At 39.5% G+C, this 21,745-nt stretch overlaps 2 protein-coding genes across 2 annotated transcripts; one reads left to right on the forward strand and one right to left on the reverse strand.

Moving 5' to 3' along the window:
• Nucleotides 1-1,193: 1,193 nt before the first annotated feature.
• Nucleotides 1,194-12,306, forward strand: sytl4 (synaptotagmin-like 4). Its single transcript, XM_010743063.3, has 18 exons — nt 1,194-1,362; nt 1,468-1,533; nt 2,860-3,051; nt 4,133-4,348; nt 5,476-5,585; nt 5,735-5,849; nt 5,953-6,120; nt 6,897-6,975; nt 7,069-7,159; nt 7,254-7,348; nt 7,795-7,887; nt 8,355-8,533; nt 8,870-8,972; nt 9,420-9,581; nt 10,564-10,669; nt 10,746-10,854; nt 10,945-11,153; nt 11,422-12,306. The coding sequence occupies exons 3-18, from the start codon at nt 2,933-2,935 to the stop codon at nt 11,565-11,567; spliced, it is 2,100 nt and encodes a 699-aa protein (XP_010741365.2). The 5' UTR covers nt 1,194-1,362; nt 1,468-1,533; nt 2,860-2,932; the 3' UTR covers nt 11,568-12,306.
• On the reverse strand, nt 11,890-20,014 carry srpx2 (sushi-repeat containing protein X-linked 2). The gene is made up of 11 exons (XM_010743065.3): nt 19,909-20,014; nt 19,744-19,813; nt 17,281-17,358; nt 16,429-16,620; nt 15,829-16,005; nt 15,362-15,485; nt 15,151-15,272; nt 14,881-15,060; nt 14,640-14,773; nt 14,430-14,551; nt 11,890-12,756 (listed from the first exon to the last, which is right to left on the reverse strand). Exons 2-11 carry the CDS (start codon nt 19,787-19,789, stop codon nt 12,576-12,578), a joined length of 1,356 nt encoding a protein of 451 aa, XP_010741367.1. The 5' UTR covers nt 19,790-19,813; nt 19,909-20,014; the 3' UTR covers nt 11,890-12,575.
• Between the last annotated feature and the right edge of the window lie 1,731 nt (nt 20,015-21,745).

The following is a 21,745-nucleotide window of genomic DNA, read 5'->3' on the forward strand; positions in this document are numbered from 1 at the left end:
GGGGCTCTCTGAATGGTATGGAAATTATGTGAATCATATGATACGGCTTTCATGGTCATCAGGTCTGAACCCACTAGAACAGCTATGCTTGATTTTAAGATCCAAATAAGGGGAAAGTCTTCTGGGTGGATGGTGTTTATCCTTCTCGGGTGTAATCTATGCCAAGGAGCCCTGAAGCTGTTGTCATGGCTCATGTCAGTTAATGTGTTGTTTTCTTTCTCCTTTGTCACCCATCTGTATCCACTGTGAAAACACAAACAGTGAGAGCCATTTTCAACTGACACGGTTGCATTTTCTTAGTGAGTGATGGCCCATAAGATTTTTCTCTTATGTGTAGCATTAATCTTCTGAGATATAAAGTTAGCAGAAATATCCAGAGCTAACTCTGACTAACTCAATGCATGGAGGCACCTGGCTGTAGCCTTTGGCCACATTCATACTTATTTATGCAGGAGTAGAAGCAGCAGAACAATTAAGACCAAATAATTACCGCCAGGTGCTTCAGTCATCAACATTAATATAATATTCATTTGTGTTTGTCAGTTTATTTAACAGGGACGGTACACATTAATAAAACATTTCTGTAAATGCCCAGAGATAGCCAAAATGCTTCTTCTTTTTAATTTTCTTTTTTTCTGTAGTCCTGATGTTATAAAGCCACCTTAAAAACAGAACATGTGATTAAAATTAAACAGTTATTAAGACAATAAAAAATAATTAAAAAAGCAAAGAAATATTAATGTTAAAGTACACACTCCCTCATAAATGAGTTTTACAACAGGAGACCATATAATGGAGGTTATTGATTTATCAAGTGACTCTTTTTGATACCATAGATTTGTTGTAAATGGAAATTTCTTGTGAAACTTGCAGGCAGTTTTTATAGGCCTAGTCATCATTTGTTTTATAACTTGCGATAATATTTGCATACGCCCTGACAGCAAATAATGGTAATGGTGTATGACAGGGAACTATTTTCATAAGAGCGTAAAATGGCTCCACTGTCTTTGTCCACAAATAATAAACTTGTTCATTCATAAATAAACTGTCACCTCAATGTTTTCATGGGAAATAGGAACTGGGTAAAATACAGGAACGTTTCAATGGGTCAAATTTTCCACATCCCAGCCCCTTCTGTGGTAAATAGTGGCAGGGAAATGCACCTGTCATGGAAAATGTGGAGAGGCGCGTCTGTCTGTCTGTCTGTCTGTCTGTCTGTCTGTCTGTCTGTCGCTGCTGCTGCTGCAAACTTTCCTTATCTTCCGGTACTCGGGACTCCTCTAACACAGTGAGCACACAGCTTTGGAGGCAAGAAGAAGAAGTGTGGAAGCGACAGGGGTATGGTTACAGCTGACAGAGACAGTGAGTAAACCAGTCTTTAGGTACACGTTGGTTAAATTAACTTAAACGCGGTTGTTAGCCTGTGCGCTGCTTTTAAACCGGTTTCTGTGTTGTGTTTTCTGTCAGGAGTATCTCTCTGTCGCCCGTAGTGACGCCGGCAGTGTGTGGCGGGGAGACGTCGACTTTTAACAGGTGCGTGTAGCCTGCTTTAATTAATTATCTGTGTTTTCTAATGTTGGTCAACTCATTTCTCTGCGCAGTTGAATAGCAACGTCTTAAAACCCCAAATGTTTCACCTTTACAGCCGCTCAAACTTAAAGTAAAGACACAGTAAAGGAGAAAGTAAATGTGGAGTTCATTTAATTTCGACCGTTGCAAGTGGCAGCCGTTAGCATCTTCAACTGAAGTCTGAATGTAAACATCTTTAAACATCTTTAAACATCTTTAAACATCTTTATCGCACTTTGTTTCATGTCTGCCATGGTAGACTTTAATTCACCCTGATTATGATGTGACATTCCCGGTTTACCCGCACTATGCAGCTCCACTTTTTCCTCATTTGCTCTCAGTGTTTGTAAATGATTATTCGAGTTGGTCACTATCTCTCTGTCATCTGCTACAGACGCATGCGCCATTTCCTTAAAGTTTCACCTAGACTGAGTTGTCTTGCAGGTATTGTTAACTCATGCTTAAGATATTTGCTCCGGGCATTTAAACAGTGAGACAAAAAAAGTCCTGCAGTTTAGGGTTTCAGATTAGCTACTGAACAGGAACATTTCCACCTCACTTGAAATCTCTTGTTAAAGCAATTCAACTGAAGCATAACAGATGAGAGTGAGACCTGTGACAAGCTTAATGTTGGGATCAAACAAATGGTTAAGCCTCCTAAACTCCACCCCTCTTCTCTGTATCCTTAGAGGGTGGGAATGCTCCATAATAGCAAAGTTCATGTTGTTTTTGCATGTCCCATTCAAAACAACCTTTCACCGTGGCAGAGTCTCTCTGTGGGATTTTCTAAATCCTCGAGCATCCTGGTTCCTATTAGTCATTTATCATTTCTGGGAATGCCACCATCAGCCAAAAGTTTGTTCTAGAGTTAAGTTCTTGCCCTCTCATGCAATGGAAACATTTCCAAGTCTGTGTTTGCTTTGTCCCATGGCAATTATTTTCGACTGATTGACATACAAGAACTGTGCCATGCTGTAAATCTATTCATCACAAAGTTGCTGCTTTGCAGCATTGAAGGTGGCAGGAAGTGAGATGTGTCACTCAGTTGTCTATAATTCATCTGATTGGGATACCACAACTTATTCTGCTCGCCTGTATCTTCAGCATCACAGGGCGGAAAGCACCGTTTACATCAGATTATAGAAAACATTGTAGTCAGGAGTGCTGCTCACCACTGATGGCGTGTTTTATGTTAAATCTATAAAATACAGGTTCTGTCAGTATTTAATCACATTTTTGCGGTGACTCAGAGTTCATGACCATCTTAAGGTATTCCTAATTTCTCCTCAGGGGATCTTCCTCATGCCACAGCAACTGAGCCAGGGCAATTAACCTGCGGTAAGGATTTTTGGTTAAGTGCACAATGCCCCAGGCTGTGGACATGATCAACCTGGGTTTTCTGTCGGAGTCTGAGCAGGAGCTCATCCTGGAGGTGCTGCGACGGGACGAGGAGCTGAGGCAGGCTGAGGAGCTGCGTGTGCGGTGAGAAGCGAGAACTTCCTGTTATTTGTACTATGTGATTAACTTTCTTATTTTAGTTTATTCTCAGTGACAACAGTACCAAGAGATGTCCAATAAACTCTATAATTCACAGATATTGATCATGATTTTAAAATTAGTTTTTTACTATAAACTGTGATATGTTTTGTTTAATATTACTTAAGTCATTTATCAATATCCATTGCAATCTGTCTTGTGTAATTTGCACTCTTGTTGCTGGCATCAAAAATATCAATTTGGCATCAGAAACTTGGTCACATTTTAAGTCTTATGTCTAAATTCTAATTAGCTGCTTGTATTATGACATTACACACTACAATGAGAAGTATAATTTTGGTTTCAGCACCGATACCCATGTATCTTATTGGCACAGCTATCAAAAGATTCAAAGACCCAGCCCTAGTTTCTGGGTGTCAAAGACAAATTTACATTAGAGGCAACGCAGTGGACTACATAGATACAGTATATCTTATCTTAATGTCAGATTTTTGTGTTGCAATATACACTGCTTTGATTTATGACTGAGAGATATTTCAATATTGTCATTTATGGATAAAATTGTGTGGTGTAACACTTTATTTGGATAGTCCGCCTACAGATTAGTTTCTATATTATTTAAAGTTTCAGCAGTTTATTAGTTGTGAGCACTTTCTGATATCACAGTATTGTTAAGGTGGGTTTGGTTTAGGCACAAAAAAAAATATCATGCATCCTAGAATCTGTGCTATAACAGTTACACATTATTGCACAAGATGCATGTGTATTCATGTTCCTTTTCATGTTGTTTGTAATTACCTTACTTCTGTAGATTAACTGGTCACTGTTTAGTCCAGCTATTGTAGATGTAAAACCCCAAAACGTTTAAAAGTGTATTAAATTCAAGTGTCATCATGAGTGGTGCAGGGAAATGTAGAAATTCATCATTAACTGAAGTAACACTCGATGACAGGGGAATTTGGGTACCTCAGAAGCATAATATTTTAACAACTTGGATACTAGACCACTGATGTAGCTTTTCCAAGGACAGCCACTCACTTTTTTTTATTCTTTTTTTTTGTCTCAGGAAGTTGAAGACAGAGTTGCTGGATGTGAAGAGGAAAGGGGCCAAACGTGGCAGTGGGAGATACAGTCAGCACAGTTGTGGCAGATGTCAGGAGCCTCTTAGTCGACTTACTGTTTTCTCCAGCCAGTGTAAGATGTGCAATCACTACGTGTGCCGCAACTGCCGAACAGTTCTTCCTAAAGGATCCTGGCTGTGCAGCGTGTGTGCCAAAGAGTCGTAAGAGACTGTTTGTTTTTTTAATACTTTCTCCTTTGCCACAGTAATTGTATTTTAGCCAACTTTGTGCCTGCATCAAAACAGTTTGTCTTTAGGTTTTTATTGCCAACAAATCTCAAGAATACCCCCAAGCCTAGCCTAATAATGTGATGATATATACTTTATACACCTATATACTTTAATTTGAAATGAGGTAATTTCCTAAAACAGCTGGGTACTACAACGAGTACTCAAACCTTTTGGCGTGACGTATTTGTTATTGGCTCCTGTGCAAATAGTTTTTCTTCTTCGCACATTCACCGTCTCTTTACTTTTAGGCAAAAATTTTCCATCAAAACCTTGTTTGTGGACACAAATATGACACCCACAGGGATAAAACTATGAAAATGAATGGGAAAAAATGAAGGGAGTTAAGCTGCTGCTATTCTCGGCTCTTGTGTTTGGATGGGCCCCAGACAGCTTCTGGGCCCTGGTTCACTCCACTGATTGCACTGTTGATATTTAAAGCAGTTTTCAGACTGGAGTAAATGGTTCATTTGGGGACTTTTCAGTTGAAAGATTACTAGATTAATATAGATTTGATGCCAGGATGAATTATTTCGGCACTAGGATGGTGTATGAGAGACTGAATCAAACTAAACTACACTCCCTATGCTCATGGCAATAGGATGCTTTCCAGACAATAATTGAGCTCTATGGCACTGAGGAATAAGCCATGTTACAATACTTGTTAGTGGAATCATTTTATTGCTGGCTTTGGTCTGTTTATGAAATTTGTGACAATAAAAAAAAACATAAAATCCTTCATCCTTTTAAAGGTAAATGGCCAAGGAATGTTTTTTTACTGGAAATATAGAACGGAAAACAAATTTGCAACAACCATAACGCGCCAAAGTAATTGCCGTCTCACAGACTGTTTATGTGGAAGTGGATAAGGAGAAGAACGAATGCCATTAGTATAAAATCTGACTGGAGAATATTGACTATGTAAACAGTTCACTATATATCTGTCAGTACATTTAACATTCCTCACAGTTACCAACCACAGAATGTGGTGCTATACGTATACAATGATCGAGTCAGTAGTGCATCTGTTATATAACTTTACACATTTGTATTGATTCTAGGGATGTAAAGAAAAGGACAGGTGACTGGTTCTACGATCAAAGGGTCACTCGTTTCTCCACACTGGCTACACATGACCTAGTGAGAGCTTCCCTGAAAAAGAGGCCTCAGTGTGAGTACAGGAAGAGGAAGTGGGTATCAACTGTTCAGTCCAGGAATGTAAACAGCTCTCAGCCTAGGCTGTAAGAAATGTCCCAAATCACAGGAATGTTTTTGCTATTACTGGCCTGGAAGTTTGATTTAACTCTTGTGTTTTTATAGTGAAGAAGCGAGAGACGGCAGGAGAATTGCTGTTGAGAAGTACTGAAATAATCCCAGATCCTCCCACTCCCAAGCCTCGGACCAAGCAGAATCATCTGTCAAGAGCAAACGAAGAGTGTGTCATCAGTTTTTTGAGTTTTAGAAATATATGTTATGTAATGGATATTGTAAACACAGATCAACAATATCTCAACCTTTTGTCATATTTTCTTTGACAGCCCTTCAACAGAGAATTCAGAATCGATTGCTTCAGAGGAATCATTTGAATCGAAGGACAGCGTTTGGCCACACCTAACACGCAGTGACACAGAGTCTGCAGAAAACAGCAGTATAACTAGCAGTAAAACTGAGACTGAGTCTAGCCGTGTGACCCCTGAGCAGCCAAGGTAAACTCACCTGTAGTTATTCTAAAAGGTGCAAACACTACCCACAAACTTCAAAGCAACATTTCAGCAGCAAGAATAGTGTGGCCCTCCTCGCCCATAGCTGGTCCAGGGTACTGTCCTAGTCTAGTCTGAGGCTGAGACAGCCAGGCCTGGGTCACATGATTTTTACGAGACAGCTGATAAACTTCACTCTAATGTGTCAAACGTCTTTTAAAATACCAGAAAATAAATCATCACAATCCTTTTTTTTTTTTTTAAACCATCCATTTGAATTAGTTGCAATTCCAAACAGTTTCCACTTAAATAAAACAAAGATGTTTTCAATAAAACTTAACCTGACCTCATACCTTGTGATTGCAGTGTTAAATGATGAATAATACAGTTGACTTTATTGTATGCAGATGGGTGCTGAATCCTCAGGAGCAAGAAATCCAAAATCATGCACAGATCTAGACTTGGAGTGGAGTTGAATTATTTACTCATGAATTATTCATCGTTGTTTTGGGGTTGTTTTAAATTATGTTTCCTGTTTACACACTAAAGAGCACATCTCCCTGAAACATCTTTGCATAAATAAGTAATTTCATTAAAGTGTTTATGTTCGTGATATTTGCAGTTAAACTAAAGCCCATGGATGGCAGACAAACCTTGCTGAACTGTCCCAGTTTGCCAGTTTTCAGGATTTTACAAAATTTGAAGAAAAGAAAAGAACATTATATTTGTTTGAATGTAAAAAGTTGTAACTGTTAGTAATAATGATTTGTATCATCACACAGGAGAGAGGACCACTCAGTTCAGTCCAGCTCAGCAGAATCCGGTATTTCCAGTCCAACAATCCCAGTCAGAGCAGATATTGTAAGTGTTGCACAACGGTTTCAAGTGATTATGTTTTTGTCTCAAACCATTTTATCTTCATTTCTCTGTGACTCCTTGTTTGTGTCACTATAGGTCCCGGAAGTAAAACTGGACAGTCCAAGTCTGGATTTAGATGTTGATAGACTCTTCAAGAAAAGCATCAAGCGAGACCCAAGGCCTTCTGGTTAGCATCTTTGTGACCATGATATACAATGCTGTTGCTGCAAATAAAAAAACACTGTGTCGCAGCTTAATTGCTGGTGTGCATTTTATAACAGAGTGTGTGTCGACACTGGACCTGCACAATGGACAGAACACATCAGGGGCTTCAATGGGCAACAGGAGTCATTCTGTGCCAGGCCTAGACATTCAGGTGAGTACATTAATGAAAAAAATCAGATATTTTAACATGCTGTTCTGTCATGAATCCGTTCTGTTTCATGTTTAACAAATCGATTGAACTAGAAAAAGCGAATCTCTCAAAACATGTTTAGTGGCTACATTTAATCCTTGTTTATTGAGGCTGATTTTCGGGCTATTTTTGCCTCTTCTGTGTTGGATAATTTCCTGTCTGATTTGTTGAACACCACTGCCAAATGAAACCACTAAGAAGCCCATAAGCCTGTGCTCAACGGCCTTTTTAAGACCGCCAGGTGTTTAAGGGTAAATTTTTTCCAATCACAGTATCTATCTGTTACTCAGATAGATCCATCAGTGGGAAGCCCGACGTGTTTCATTAGTTGTTGTTTTTTTAATCCCACAATCCTCTTGATGTGTGTCTACAATCAGCCTTTTTGATGTTTATTTTGGACGCCGCAGGAAGATGGAGAGGAGGAGGAAGATATTGACAGCTTGGTTAACTTTCATAAAAGGAAAATGGTTTCAAGCTCCTCCAGTCTGCATAGCTCAAAGGTAAAGTATCGACATCTCTTGCAGCTCGCATTAGTCCTCTAAAGGCTCTGAAGAGCAGCTCATTACATCTTCTCGTTATGTTTTAGAACGGAACTGAGGTTAGATAATCTGAACGAACATCTATAACCTCAGGATATCCTCCAGCCAGTTAGGAAGTGTGAAACTGATGTGTAAAGTCTGACTAAGTGTTTCCATAGTTACCAAAGTCTCCGGGGGAAGCAAATCTGAGGACAAAATAACTTTCATGCTGTCACTTTGGATTTAGACAGAAACCCCCTGATCTGTAGTTAGTTTGTTTTGACCCTGGCACAGTTTGTCTTAACCCACAAGCATTTATTTGTTAATTTCTTTGTTTCTATCTTTTTAGATCATGTCTGTCCAAATGTTTTGTAAATGTTTGATACTAATCAAACACAGGAATTGTTAATGATCATTTATTCAGGTCAGGTGTTTGTGTTTTTCTTCAGAGCACACTGGGGAGTCTGATGAGTCTTTACAGTGAAGCAGGAGACTTTGACAGCGTGGAGGTGAGCGGAGAAGTCGTCTTCTCTATGAGCTACAATGAACGCACCCAGAGCCTCCAGGTCTTTATCGAAGAGTGCCATGGGCTTGCCTGCGGCGATACCACACGGCAGCTGTCCAACCCGTAAATATTAAAAACTAACATAGCTGTAATGTGAAGCTCAGAGTAAAACACATAACTTGAAGGATAGTTTGCTCAAAGCCTTGGTGCAGATTGTGGCTTTTCTGCACACACACACACACACACACCCACCTCAGTGATGTTAACACAGCTTTGATCAGTGCAGATAAGAAGTTACTGCGTTTACAAAGTCTTGATAATCACAACCCAGTGGTGATTACTTTGAGCTTCACAGGAAACACATTTTTCTCATAGCATTGAGTCAGGAAATACAGCAAAAGACCAGTAGCCACGCCTGGGACAAACTATTTGACAAATCTTTCTGTTTTTGTGTTTCAGTTATGTCAAATGTTATCTGCTTCCTGACAAATCTCGCCAGAGCAAAAGGAAGACCAGCATCAAGAAAAACACAGTCAACCCTGTCTACAAAGAAACACTGAAGGTATTGGTTTATAACTGGCACAAACTGTGCCACAGCTGTTGGCCTTATCCTGTTGACTTAATGACACTCCCTGATTAGTGACCTTGTGCCATGCCTGCTGCAAATAATGACCACACCTACAGAGACCTTAAGATTGATATTGACATTGCAGATTAGAATAGCTGTTGTCAAATATTGATTTTGGTCCTGGCCTGGTGATTTAGATCACCTTCAAATACAGTGACAAACTGAACTGATCCAGTTTGTAACAAAAGAATGTAGAAGATTTTTGATGCAACGTCCAATAATATCTGAATCCTGCCTCTGCCTTTATCTGCGTTCCATGATTTATTTAAACGTTCTTCAGCACCAGAGCATTAAAATTAAATGACTTCTCCACCACTGTTATCAGTATTGAGACAGGCCTTTGATCCACCCTGTCTTTTCCTCCTCATCTTCCACCAACAGTACTCTATCAACCGTTCTCAGCTGTCCACCCGCTCCGTGTTAATCTCAGTCTGGCATTATGGCCGCTTCAGCCGCAACGCCTTCCTTGGAGAGTTGGAGATTCCTCTTGACTGCCAAGACCTCAACTCCCCACAAATGGAGCGCATGGCTCTCATGTCAAAGGTAGAGAGAACATGGATTTATTTACCGTACTGTGATGATCTCTGTGGTAAAGGTGTTCCTGTGGGGTTTTCCTATAAACAAACAAGTTTTGTTTACATTTGCATACACCGTCAACAGAACTATGTTAACACCTCATGATAAAGGACTCCAGGCGTCCTGTGAAGTTTCTGTTTACTTGTATTCTTTGTGATATGTGTATCCTTCAGGTAAAACAAACCCGTTGCAGAGCTGATTTTCCTAAAGTTTCAAGCCTGCATTGTTGACTTGCAAGCAACCCTGGGCGTAGCTGTGTTTGTTGGCACGTTTGGTGTTACAACAAGCAATTACAGCAGATCAGGGGAATAACCCTTTGCACGAGCACCGAGGGGTGTGCCATATGGTATCATTCGCGATATTATCAATAGAATTTTTAATATGATTTTAAAAAAAAATTGTGATAATGGCAATATGCCAACTTGATGATAAGGCAAACTGCATCTGTAGTGAGATACAGTAATCATAAGCTGAAACTAACCAACAGAGGTGTTAGAGATGTGCAGCATATAGTAGAGTAGAAAGGCAACAAACAAACTGTAGTGTTACAGTTCTTGTTCATTAGGTTTTCCTGTTGCCATATTAGACAGTACTGATCAGATGATGATGAAACTAGTGAACCTCAGCCTGTTTCAAAGCAGAGTCAGTGGCCCAGAGGTAAACTATCGATTGGCTGTGAGGAGTAGCGCCACACCAGGACACATCCACGTTCTTGCATGAATATCAGGTTGTATCCAGTCACTGCACTCTTCTTTGTTATAACTCTAATAACCAAATTCAAAGGACTCTGTGTACATAGGATTGTCTATGAGTTTATTGTTGTATAAGTTTTGTATCCACCACCAAGTATTAGTCTGGTTCTAGTGTGGAGGTCTGTACTGTATGTTAATAAGGATTACACATTTTCTGTTCTGTTGTTTCCTAAACATGATGTACTTTTCTGACACAGGCGGCCTCTGCTCTACCTGCTTCAGCTTTTAGTCACTACAAAGGAGACTTGGTGATCTCCTTGAAATATGTAACACCTAAAAAGGCAACAGCTGAGAAAGTCAAAGGTAAGTATATGATAAGCAGCTCTGGTTGTGTTTGATAACTTTACCTCAGTTTTTCTAAGTGTGTCCGTCTCCTCAGGCAAAAAGGCGGTGACTGAGGAAGGGGGAGAACTACACGTCCTAATTAAAGAAGCAAAGAATTTGATGGCAATGAAACCAGGAGACACATCAGATAGCTTTGTAAAAGGGTTAGTGATAATCTGACTCTTAAAACCACACTCTGTTTCCTTACAAGAATTTCTCTTTTGAAGACTACCTCTGCTTTTGTGGTTCTGCAGCTACTTGTTCCCAATTACTGCGAAGACCACAAAGAAGAAGACTCCAGTTGTGAAGAAGAACCTGAACCCCCACTATGACCATACGTTTGTGTACAAGCAGCTGGCTCTGGAGCAGCTGAAGGGGATGTGTCTGGAGCTGACTGTGTGGGACAAAGAGGCCATGTCAAGCAATGAATTCCTGGGAGGAGTCCGTCTCAGCTCTGGAGAAGGTAAAAGATCAAATTCATTAAACCTATTTGAGTTTAATGGAGATTCTTTTGTTTGTTGTTTTGGCCTTGGTTCACGCTGAATTATACTGCTTCAGTTTATTGTCACATCTTTTTGTTGCTGTAATTCTTTTACTTTAAACTTTAAACTGCAATTCAGTGTTTGAATCTTTGTTTGGGCGTCTTTTATGCACTGGAGGGAGGTGAATTAGGTAACAGTAACAGACTCTGCATTCATTTTGCATTCACTGTGTAATCTTCACCCCTGCAGGCAGTATAAAAATAGGAAAAGAGGAAGTGGCGATGGACTCCGTTGGAGAGGAGGTCAGTTTGTGGCAGAAGATGATGCAGTACCCTGACTCGTGGGCAGAGGGCACTCTGCCACTACGTTCCACTATGAAGGCTGAGGGGAAATGAGGACAGCACAGAGCTGGATCTACTATTGAAAAAAACAAAAACAAATCCTGAGACTGAAATGGGGAGAATCTGTGGTGATCTGAGACAAATGTGAGATTGTGGATTAATTTCACTTTACAAGCTTATCAGCACAGAAGCTTGTCTACTGAAGTGAACCAACACAGCGACACATGCTCACACCTGCCTCCCTACATGGAGTAACTGTTAATAATGTGCCAAAGCATCATAACACTAAACTCTGTATTTATTTTAAGAGTTCTGGCGGTATATATTATTGCAATTCAAAGTCATGCATAACACTTAGCACAGAAAGATTGTCACAATGTGTCACCTTTTTCTTTATAACTGTATACAGAATTAAGATGATGTGGGAAAACAATTCATTTTACTGTTATCATTTATACATACAATTATACAAAATTTCTGGTGTTGCATCCAACAAATTGTACTTATTTTAATCTAATATTATATTTTAAATAAATACTATCATGTAAAAATTATATTTATATAAGTTGTGTAATAAGCCTTATTTGAAATAATTAAATGTCTATTTTCAGATATAAATGTAGATTTTTAACTTAACTCTATAACTACTGAGTGTTCCTCAGTAGTCTCTAGTAGAAACAAGTAGTTGTCTGTTTGAGTTCTCATTAAATATCTGATTTACTAGCAGGCTACTTGACAAAAGATTATGCATCCAACTCAATATTACGTATAATAAAATGTCTTTATTTGTTTACTAATGTATTTCACTCAATCTTCTCTGCTGTATTTTCTTGTCTGTTTTCTGGCCTCTGTGCCTTTCAAATGATTTAATGTAGAGAAAACAGTGCCAGCACTTCAGTGTTGTTTAGTGATCACATTTGTACATGAGGAGAACTGCCTCCTGCCATCTTTTCCCTCCTAATGTCCCTGTGGACCTGGCTTCTGGTTGGTTGTCCTTCCTCATCTTGTGTTAGTAATACTGATGAGTTGATCACTGTAGCAACCAGAGAGGTTTTTATTAAATTAGTCACAGAAGTCTCTGTGGAGTTCCAGCCTCTCTCGTTCCTCTTCATCCAGCAGAAAGCTATCGATGTAGGAGAAAAGCTCATCCGACGCCATCGGGGTAATGAAGCGCTCTCTGTCCATCCCGAGCTTATCCAGCAGCACCATGCTGAAGTAGAATCTGGAGATTCTGAACACTTGTCTACAGAGATCACAAATCAGCAAGTACAATGTTAAAGGAACAAATTACCATCTCATACTTTGATATCACTAAATGGCGTGTAATGTGAAACAGCTCTAGAGAGCTGTATGTCTTTCAGCTCATTGTTTTGGTTTTCTGGTCACTAACTTTACTGTTTACTTGTTCACTCTCACAGCTCGTAGTGTAGTTTTTAGCAGAAGAGCCAGATATTTCCCTCAGGAGTTGGAGGAGGACAAAACGGAGCTAAAAGAAATAAGTGAATATTAGACTTGCATTTATCAGGAAACGCAGACTGCAAATGAATAATAATCTACATCTGCTGAAAATCTAAACAAGCAGCTGTTTGCAGTTCATCATATCAACTTAAAAAATTTGTGTTGTGTTACACTGTAACCAAAGTGGCCAGAAAAATCTGATATTGCAGGTTAAAGGCAGAATTGGTGTATTTTTTTGCCTCTTAGGACAGAAGAATACGGCAGCTGCCACACCAGAACAATAAAAAATGATATAACAAGATATTTTCACATCATTACGACTTACAAACTTATTTTAACAATGTACTTTTTATCATGTTATAATGTGAGACTTAATTCATTTTTCATAACTGCTTGTCCTTTCCATCCTTTGGTCATGGGGAGGGGCTATCACCCAAAGGCGGGTTACACCTTGGACACGTCGCCAGATCATTACATGGTTGTCACAAACAACCATTCACACTCACATTCACTAAAACTCACATTGATAAGCTTCTATGTTATAATATGGTAAAAAAACAACATGTTAACATCCCATGAAGTTTTGGTGGCATGTTAGCTGTTACAGTTTTAGTTTTAAATTCTATCTTTCTGCTCTTTGGTGTTTATCAGTGTTATTTGCTCAAAACAAGGTTGATGACAGCAGTGAGAGCAAACTAAACAGGAAAGTTGGCGCCATAAAACAAACAAACAACACAATGACCTGAAAGATGCTAAAACACTCCATACAGTTAAACTTTAGGGTTAGGCAATAATTATCTGTAGGTTCATCATGACATGAGATCTCTTTTATAGTTCACTACATTCATTGTGAATGTTTGAATATCAGCTTTAATCTCTCCCAGACTGCTTTGTGCTACACTCAAAGAATGTGTCTCGATAAACTGCCCTCACTCTGATGTGGGAGTTGTGTGTCAGTGGAGAGAAGAAGGAAGAGATTTTCCAGTCTGGAAAAAGTGAGGAGTGCCCCTTACTCAAATTGCACAGTTGGTGGAAAAATCTATATCTTTGCCTTTTCTATGATGGATTGTTCCTGACAATCTTTAATCTATGTTTGGTGCAAAATGGTGGATTTTAAAAGAATCTCTTTACTCATTGATTTCAGGAACCAAAGCCAGAATTTTACCATTGATGTTCTGTCAGTGCCGTCAAAATCCCATTACCACTACCCAGGAATGATTACACGGCTATTTTTAACAGTGTTAATCTTTCTGGTGGATTTTTCCATTTTAAAGTCAAACTAACAGTCTGCCTTTTTATTAAGAGGCTCCTGACATTTAAATAGAGTGAGGAGAAACAACTCTTTACTGTTAATGGGAATGCGAGTTTTATAAAGCCAGGATGGAATTTTTCAACTAAATGAACTTATTTTTTCCCCCTGCTGCTGAATAACTAAGTGATGAAGTATCTCACTATTACCTCAAACCCTCGATGACTTCAGGAGCGAGCAGACTTTCTTTAATGCGACCTGTTTCACGAGGCTGGGAGCCCAGGAGCTCGATCACGGTTACATGTCGCAGGTCTAATCCGCAGTCTGATTTCTGGTTGAGACAAGGGAGATGGATTTTAAGGTTATTTTTGTTCATGAAACTGCCATGTGAAGTCAACAACAGCAAAAGGTTTCCTCACTTGTATCATGATGTTCTGCAGTTGGTAGTCTGGGTCAGATATGTTGGGCGCAGACATGATCAGCAGCCTCCTCTTGTCATAGAACTGATCCAGGAGAGCAGCGGTTGTCTTTACATCTGTTTTTATCTCCATCGCTGCAAACACACAAGGTCACAATTGCATCCTGCATTTAACCCCTTTATACAGAATATACTGTATATGTATATGCAGAAAATTTATGAGCATGGTCATGCAGACTCACGAACACACTCAGCAGCCTCTCCGCCCCAGTTGCGGCTAAACTGGCAGACACGACTAGCTGTGCCCTTCAGTTCATATCCTCCATCGCAGTGGTATTCACATGTTGCACCATAGTTGTTTCTATCAGAGGAGCAGGTGAGGAAACCGTGCATAGGTGCAGATAGCTCTGGACATCTTCTCACTGGAAGGAGAACACAGTGAACATGAGCTGTTTTCCAGTCCAACTTCAACTTCAACTCATTTCATAAATCAAAAAAGTGAAACAGCTTACCCTCAACACGTACAATAAACTTGCAGGCAGCTCTGTTCCTGGCTTGATCATACACCTTGTATCGGATGATGCTTGCTCCCTCTTTAAAGTCGGTGCCTGGCTCCTGGCCTACTAATATAATTCTGCAGAGAGATGAGTGCAGTAGAGACCGAGTGTTTAATTTCACTTTAAAGTGAACAGGAAAGGGAAGCAAAGGAAAGAAGTGACATACTCAAGTGATTTATCAGCAGTGTCCGTTGCAGTGGGGCGATCCCAAGTCACCATAGCAGTGAGTTTTCCAGGCTCAGCGACCTTGAGTCTGGATGGAGGGCATTTGATCTTTGGAGGATCAGTATCTGAAGTAAACAGTTGGAAAATTACAACAACATTGAAGATTTTGCAGGAAGGAAGTTCATTTAAATGGCAACATTGTTGTTGGATAGTTTAAAAGTTATACAGCAGAATATGAATACTGAAAGTAGGCAGTTCTGGATTCAGTCCAAAGACCAGAGAGGCAAGAAATGTGCTTGTTTTTGTGTGTCTGTGAGAGTAGACACAGAGGGATCTGGGAAGAATGATGAAAAATAAGATTGCAACACAGATGGCCTGAATTTATGGCCCTGTTATGGAAGTAAATTGACTGTTCAACAAATCATGCACAAGACTTTTGGATCTACAAAATAAGACTACGATATATACCTGAACAAACTGGGTGTGCTCCGCTCCAAAAACCGTTGGGCTGACAGGTCTGTGAGTGTTCCCCTTCGATGCGATAGCCGGGTCTGCAGGTGAAGTCACACCTGGAGTCCACCATAAAGCCATGAGTGCAGGTATATCTGCCATATGGAATGAGGTGCAACACACGGCAACGCACCCCTGAAGAAACATCACAAACATACAGTTTGTTTAATGTAAGGGTTGAAATCAGAAATATTGCTCTAATCCCCACAAGTCTATAAATTCCTACTGAAGGCTGAACTCTTTAAAAGTGGGCCTTGGATTAATATTTACATTTAAAAAAATAAATAAATAAATAAATTATTCCATAAAACAGCTGGGCACTGTAGGTTTTAGCAAATGTTAAACAGTGCGTTTGTTTGTCTACTTTCTACAGTGGATTACTACAGATTTTGTGTGTTACTGAGATTTTACAGCAGCCGGATTGTGTATGTAGTATTGATGCCCAATAAAGTAGAGTTTACATGTTTATAAGGATCAGAGAACATGTCAGTCAGTGCAACAGTCTGGCTCCTGTGTGTGTTTTTCATACAGGAATTCAAAATCTCAACGTCCACATACTGCGGCAGTAAGCGGTCCCAGACCAGCGTCGATTAGCCAGGCAGTTCACCGAGCTCTTCCCCATCAGTCGGTATCCTCGATCGCAGCTCATCTCACAGCGGGTGCCCAACGTGCTCCTGTAGGATGGTCCTCGAGGTGAGTAGCAGATCACCTCCCCATTGGGTAGACTCGGAGAATGACACCATTGTGGATCTGTGTTTTAAGAGTAACCAAACCCAAATCTGCGTGAAGCACTAATGGTGGGAAATGGGGGTACTAAAATGATGACTGAAATGACTAGTCACAATTTAGCACCGCTTGATGTCAGACTTTTGACTTTGACTTTAAATAGTAGATTGCATTGACCCTGTGTGTGTCATGGTATATATAATATTATAAGTAGGCCTATATATAATATATATTCTGGAAAATCAATTGAGAAGTACTGATTGGATAAAAATAACCTATCAACCAAATGAAATACCTGACTTAAATATGCACCTGCCATAAAACAGTCCTGATACACCTGGAGGCAGCCCAACATGTACAGCACATGAACAGTTCAGACCTGCCATGATTTTTCCTCACAATATACTGTGTGTTTACTGTGCAAACCAGATTCAGTTATATATACTGCAATCATCAATCAACATATACTGTACAAGGACACAGCCTGTAGCCTGTAACCAATAGCTAATAGAACAATGGCCAAGCATCAGAGAAAAGAAGAAGCCTATTAAATATGTGTGATTGTTAATAATTCAAAGAAGAAATACATGATACAGATATAGACAGCTGTACAGTTTATCAGCTGTTCTGTTCTGTTATTGTTATACATTGAATATAATATGAAATATCCATAAAAAAATTTACCTTTGTAGTCAAGTTGAGGAGTGTTCTCTTCTTCTGCAAAGTCATTGTAGGTGTCATCTGTTGTGGTCCCAGAGCCAGCTGAGAAAACAAAATAGCAGACAGACATGAGGGAAGCAAAATGTCAGATTCCAAACGTGGTTCAAGGAGTAAAGCACAGAAAAGTACAGTAAGCTACAGTAAATCATACAGTATAGAGACAGTCCTGGCATGCAGACGACCCTGAGCACCACACATACACCCATCCCCCAACCTCTTTTCCATAATTTCCTTTCAGGTTTCCTTTGACAGAAGCTCAATAACATTCCAGCTCAGACACCTGGATTTCTAATCAGTGCAAAGAAAACTCCTGAGGGTTTTAAACCTGAGAACAGGTCAGAAAACATGGAAAAAAAATGAAGGCACAGAAATGAATGCAGATATGAGTACAGAGAAAGCATGATAGAGTATCCTGGCCTTCATTATATTATGCAGGTTTTAAATCACTTCAACAGCATGTTTTGATTACTCACTTGGAATCGGTCCCTCATACTCATCTCTTTCCGTGTAATAAGGAGAAGGCCTTGCGTACTGTACTCTGGCTTTCATTCTTATTTTTTTGTCTGTGAATCATTCTCACTGCACAATAAACTCTTTTCACTCTTACCCAGCTTTCTCAGCATTTGTGGTTCAAGCACATTATCCCTTTTTGAAATCCCGAAAATGACTCCATGTTTAGAACTGAGTGCCAAACTTTCCAGTGTGTCAGTCTCCACCCCAACTCAAGTTTCTGTACTCCTTCCGCTCTGTTTTTTTGGCACAGTTTCCCTCAGCCACATAAAGTTCACATTACACAGTTTCTAATAATAACGGTGCACCACATTCAGACTCCCATACTCTGGAAGCTGCTTTAGATTGTTCCAGCATCGTGTGGATTAAACCTACAGTCAGCGTTTTTCTCCTAATGAACCAGATGTTTCACTTAGTAGCACTTCCCCAGACTGATATCTCCCAAGTACCCCTTACAGAGAATTAGTCACAGTGGAAATAAACAAGCTAAGCTCATCATTCTGCTGGTCTGCACCGCAGTGCTCAAGTAGAGTCAGACATTACTCCTGATGGCATGCACCATCATGCATATGGAAATGAAACAATCTGTAATAACTGTACATTCAGCTAAAACTGTGCTATTACTTGAATACTGCACTTTAGTGTAATTATTCAAATTTAGCCTGTGACCTGTGACAAAAAGGGATGCTACTAATGATTGTTTTCATTATCAACTAATTTTCTAGGTTGGTACCAAATATAATGTAGTGGTACATTTAGCTGACAATACTTTTGCCAAGGAGGATTTTGAATAAAGGAATTTCACTTTGGAGGGCAGCAGTAGCTCAGTCTGTAGGGACTTGGCTTGGGGGACTGGAAGGTAGCTGGTTCAGCGGACCACATTATGGAGCGTGGGCTGCGAACTGTAGAGGTGCCAGTTCACCTTCTGGGCACTGCCGAGGTGCCCAAACCCCTAACTGCTCCCAGAGGGACACACATGGCATCACTAGACATTTGCATGTCTATAAACCCTTTGTGTGTGTGTGTGTGTGTGTGTGTGTGTGTGTGTGTGAGTGTGAGGGATTATACTGTTAATCTTCACTGGTACTTTTACTGAAATAAAGAAATAAAGAATACAAATACAAGAATACCAAGACACTGACACACACCGTGCATCACACATCACTCACAGTGCTGACTTTACCACAGAGACCTGGTCCCTGTGGCAGTGATGAGTCATATCAGAGGAAGCTGTGTAGTCTGTCAGAGTTACCATGTAAAAGGCTTCATGTATCTCTAATGACAAAGGTGATATAATGACCAGCCTCCTTTCAATCATCATCTTAACTTCTGAGTGCCTCTGGGTGGATCTCAGGTCACGTGATTATCCTGCAGGATTAAATGAAGGCTTTAGCACACTCACTCCCTGAGGGGGTCTTCTCAGTAATTAGCAGGCAGTGATTGGAGCCGAGCTGTAATTAAACTGACTGGTCAGCAAGCAGATCTCAACTGCAGCTTATTTTATAATCATTTATAACTGGAGTGTGGCCAGTTGCATGTCGGCAGATGTTGTGGAGGAGCTGCATCTACAGCTCTTCATTCCTGCAGGGAGGAGTGGGCTCCATTTGTATTCAATCCAGTCTCCTCAAAAATTCAGCACATCTGCATCTAATACAGCTGTTATTTCTGCTGGAGGATTTTTTTTTACGACTGCAGGGAGGGAAGTTTGATGTTTAATTGACTAATCTCTATCAATCACAATATTATATATATATTTTTTTACTTTTGGGGAAGACTTGCAAATAATTAAATGTCACTTTGATGATCACTGCTTGACTGAAAGTAAATAATGTTCAGAGCATACGGACACATAACTAACAAAAAATATTTTCTTTTATGGGTTTTTCCTACCTTTATTGTTCAGACTCATAAACTCACCTGTGAAGTAAAAAATGAACAAAGCAACAAAGCGGCTGAGCAACATGTCAGAAAAGCAACGATGACACTCCTGGAACAAAACAAAAAAAAAGTTTTTTCGCAGGTTGGTTCAGATCCAAGAGTCCAACATAAACATATCAGAGTTATAATCCAGAGAAAGTTTACATGTGGTTTGAGAAACGACTTCAAAAACTTTAATATCCCCCACTGAGGACAAGAACGCTCCCGTCCTGTCAGAGTCTCCGCAGTTTTTCTAAAGTCTGGCTCTTTCTGGTGCATCATCAAAGTCTAAAACCACTTGGCGGCGCTCTCGGACTCCTCATGTTACTGTATTTCCTCCATCAAACGTGATGATTGAAACCACACCTCCTCCTACAGCTCATAAAGCCAAAGAGAAAAGTTGCAAATAAAACTGTATAAACCCATTCAGATGAATGACAGTGTGATTATACATTTCCCTCAGTTAGAATTCTTATTCAATCCTATAGCTATGGGATTAATGTAACAACAACAACAATAATAATAACAATAATTATAATAATAATGTTAAGGTCCTTTATTAATGGATTACTTTTAAAAAACATATTTAAAAACTGCTTCACAGACAAAAAACAGACCTCGCAGGTTTGTTGTAATATTTCTACTGTCCATTCACATGATGTAATATAATATTTTACTGTTTTGAAAAGTGCTATTATATGTAATTTATTTCGAATATGTCCCACAGGAAGCCTAATAGATACGATGCTGTAATAAACTGTCAGAGAATCATTTAAGGAGATATTAGATTTGAAAAAAAGATCTTCATATTTATCTATATATTTATATATTTATCTCTATATTTACCCACCTGGTATACTTTAGTCTTTTAAATGTCACATCAGTGAAAGAATAATGATTTTAAAGTCAGACAGCATGAGACAGGAAATTACGCTACGTCCTTAAAAAATAAAAGCATATGCTTTATCAATTTAAAAAAACTTAAAGATCTAAAGATGCTGTATTGGAATTTGTTGTTTAACTAAGAAAATAAATAAATGAATATTGATGATAATTCTGTCTTTCAAGGTCGAAGTCAAATAGATTAATCCAGTGTGGAGCCATTGTTTGGTTTGTCCATCCTGGGCTGCTGTAGAAACATGGTGGTTCAACATGGCGGACTCTGTGGAAGAGGACCCGTTCCCTCTGTAGATATGAAGTCTCATTCTAAGCAAACATAAATATAACAATTTATTATTTTCAGGTGATTAGCTTTCAGTCAATACCTCCCCTTAAATGTTATACACTCAACCTTTAACGTCATTTTTACACTTTGCAAAGTCATCTTGTGGGCTGAATTGGACCAATGAAAATAAATAATAATAAATAATGGACAGAGCCTGAGTGACATAAGTTTCTTAAGTGCTGTTTTGAAGCCAAAATTATGCAACGTTGGCCGACGCCATGTTGGATGGTCTGTTTCTTCCGCCTCAAGGTTAATCTATCGGCAAAGACATTGATCATCAGCGGACCTGAGGTGGGCTGAATGACACCTGGGTGCTCTATCAAGCCATCTTTAACTTACCTGTCAATCAAGTGGTCATGCTGTTAATTGTGCATTATAAACTTCATCATCTGAACAAAAAAAATCACCACCCCTCTCACAGTTGTCATGGATGGGGAAATTAACAATAGAGACCAAAACAGTTGTCTGTACCAGGCCGTAAACATGTTTATTTCTGCTGTGAAATTGTGCATTTTAATACAAAGATAACTCACTTCCGGAGTCTCAAGCGGCTGCTCAAGGGATTACAGTTTTTGGCTCTTCCGCACTGGCGTCATTTCCCATCAATGGAGGATGCAGCTTGGATTGGACCCTCTCTGGTGGGCCGGTTTTGGCCCAAAGACCGTATCAAATCAAATCAAATCAGATTTTATTTGCATAGTCCAAAGTCACAAAGTACATTTTTGCCTCTGAGGGCTTTACAATCTGTACAGGGAGTGACACCCTCTGTCCTTACAT

This window comes from Larimichthys crocea, chromosome I (genome assembly GCF_000972845.2).
Source record: "Larimichthys crocea isolate SSNF chromosome I, L_crocea_2.0, whole genome shotgun sequence".
Classification (NCBI taxonomy): Eukaryota; Metazoa; Chordata; class Actinopteri; family Sciaenidae; genus Larimichthys; species Larimichthys crocea.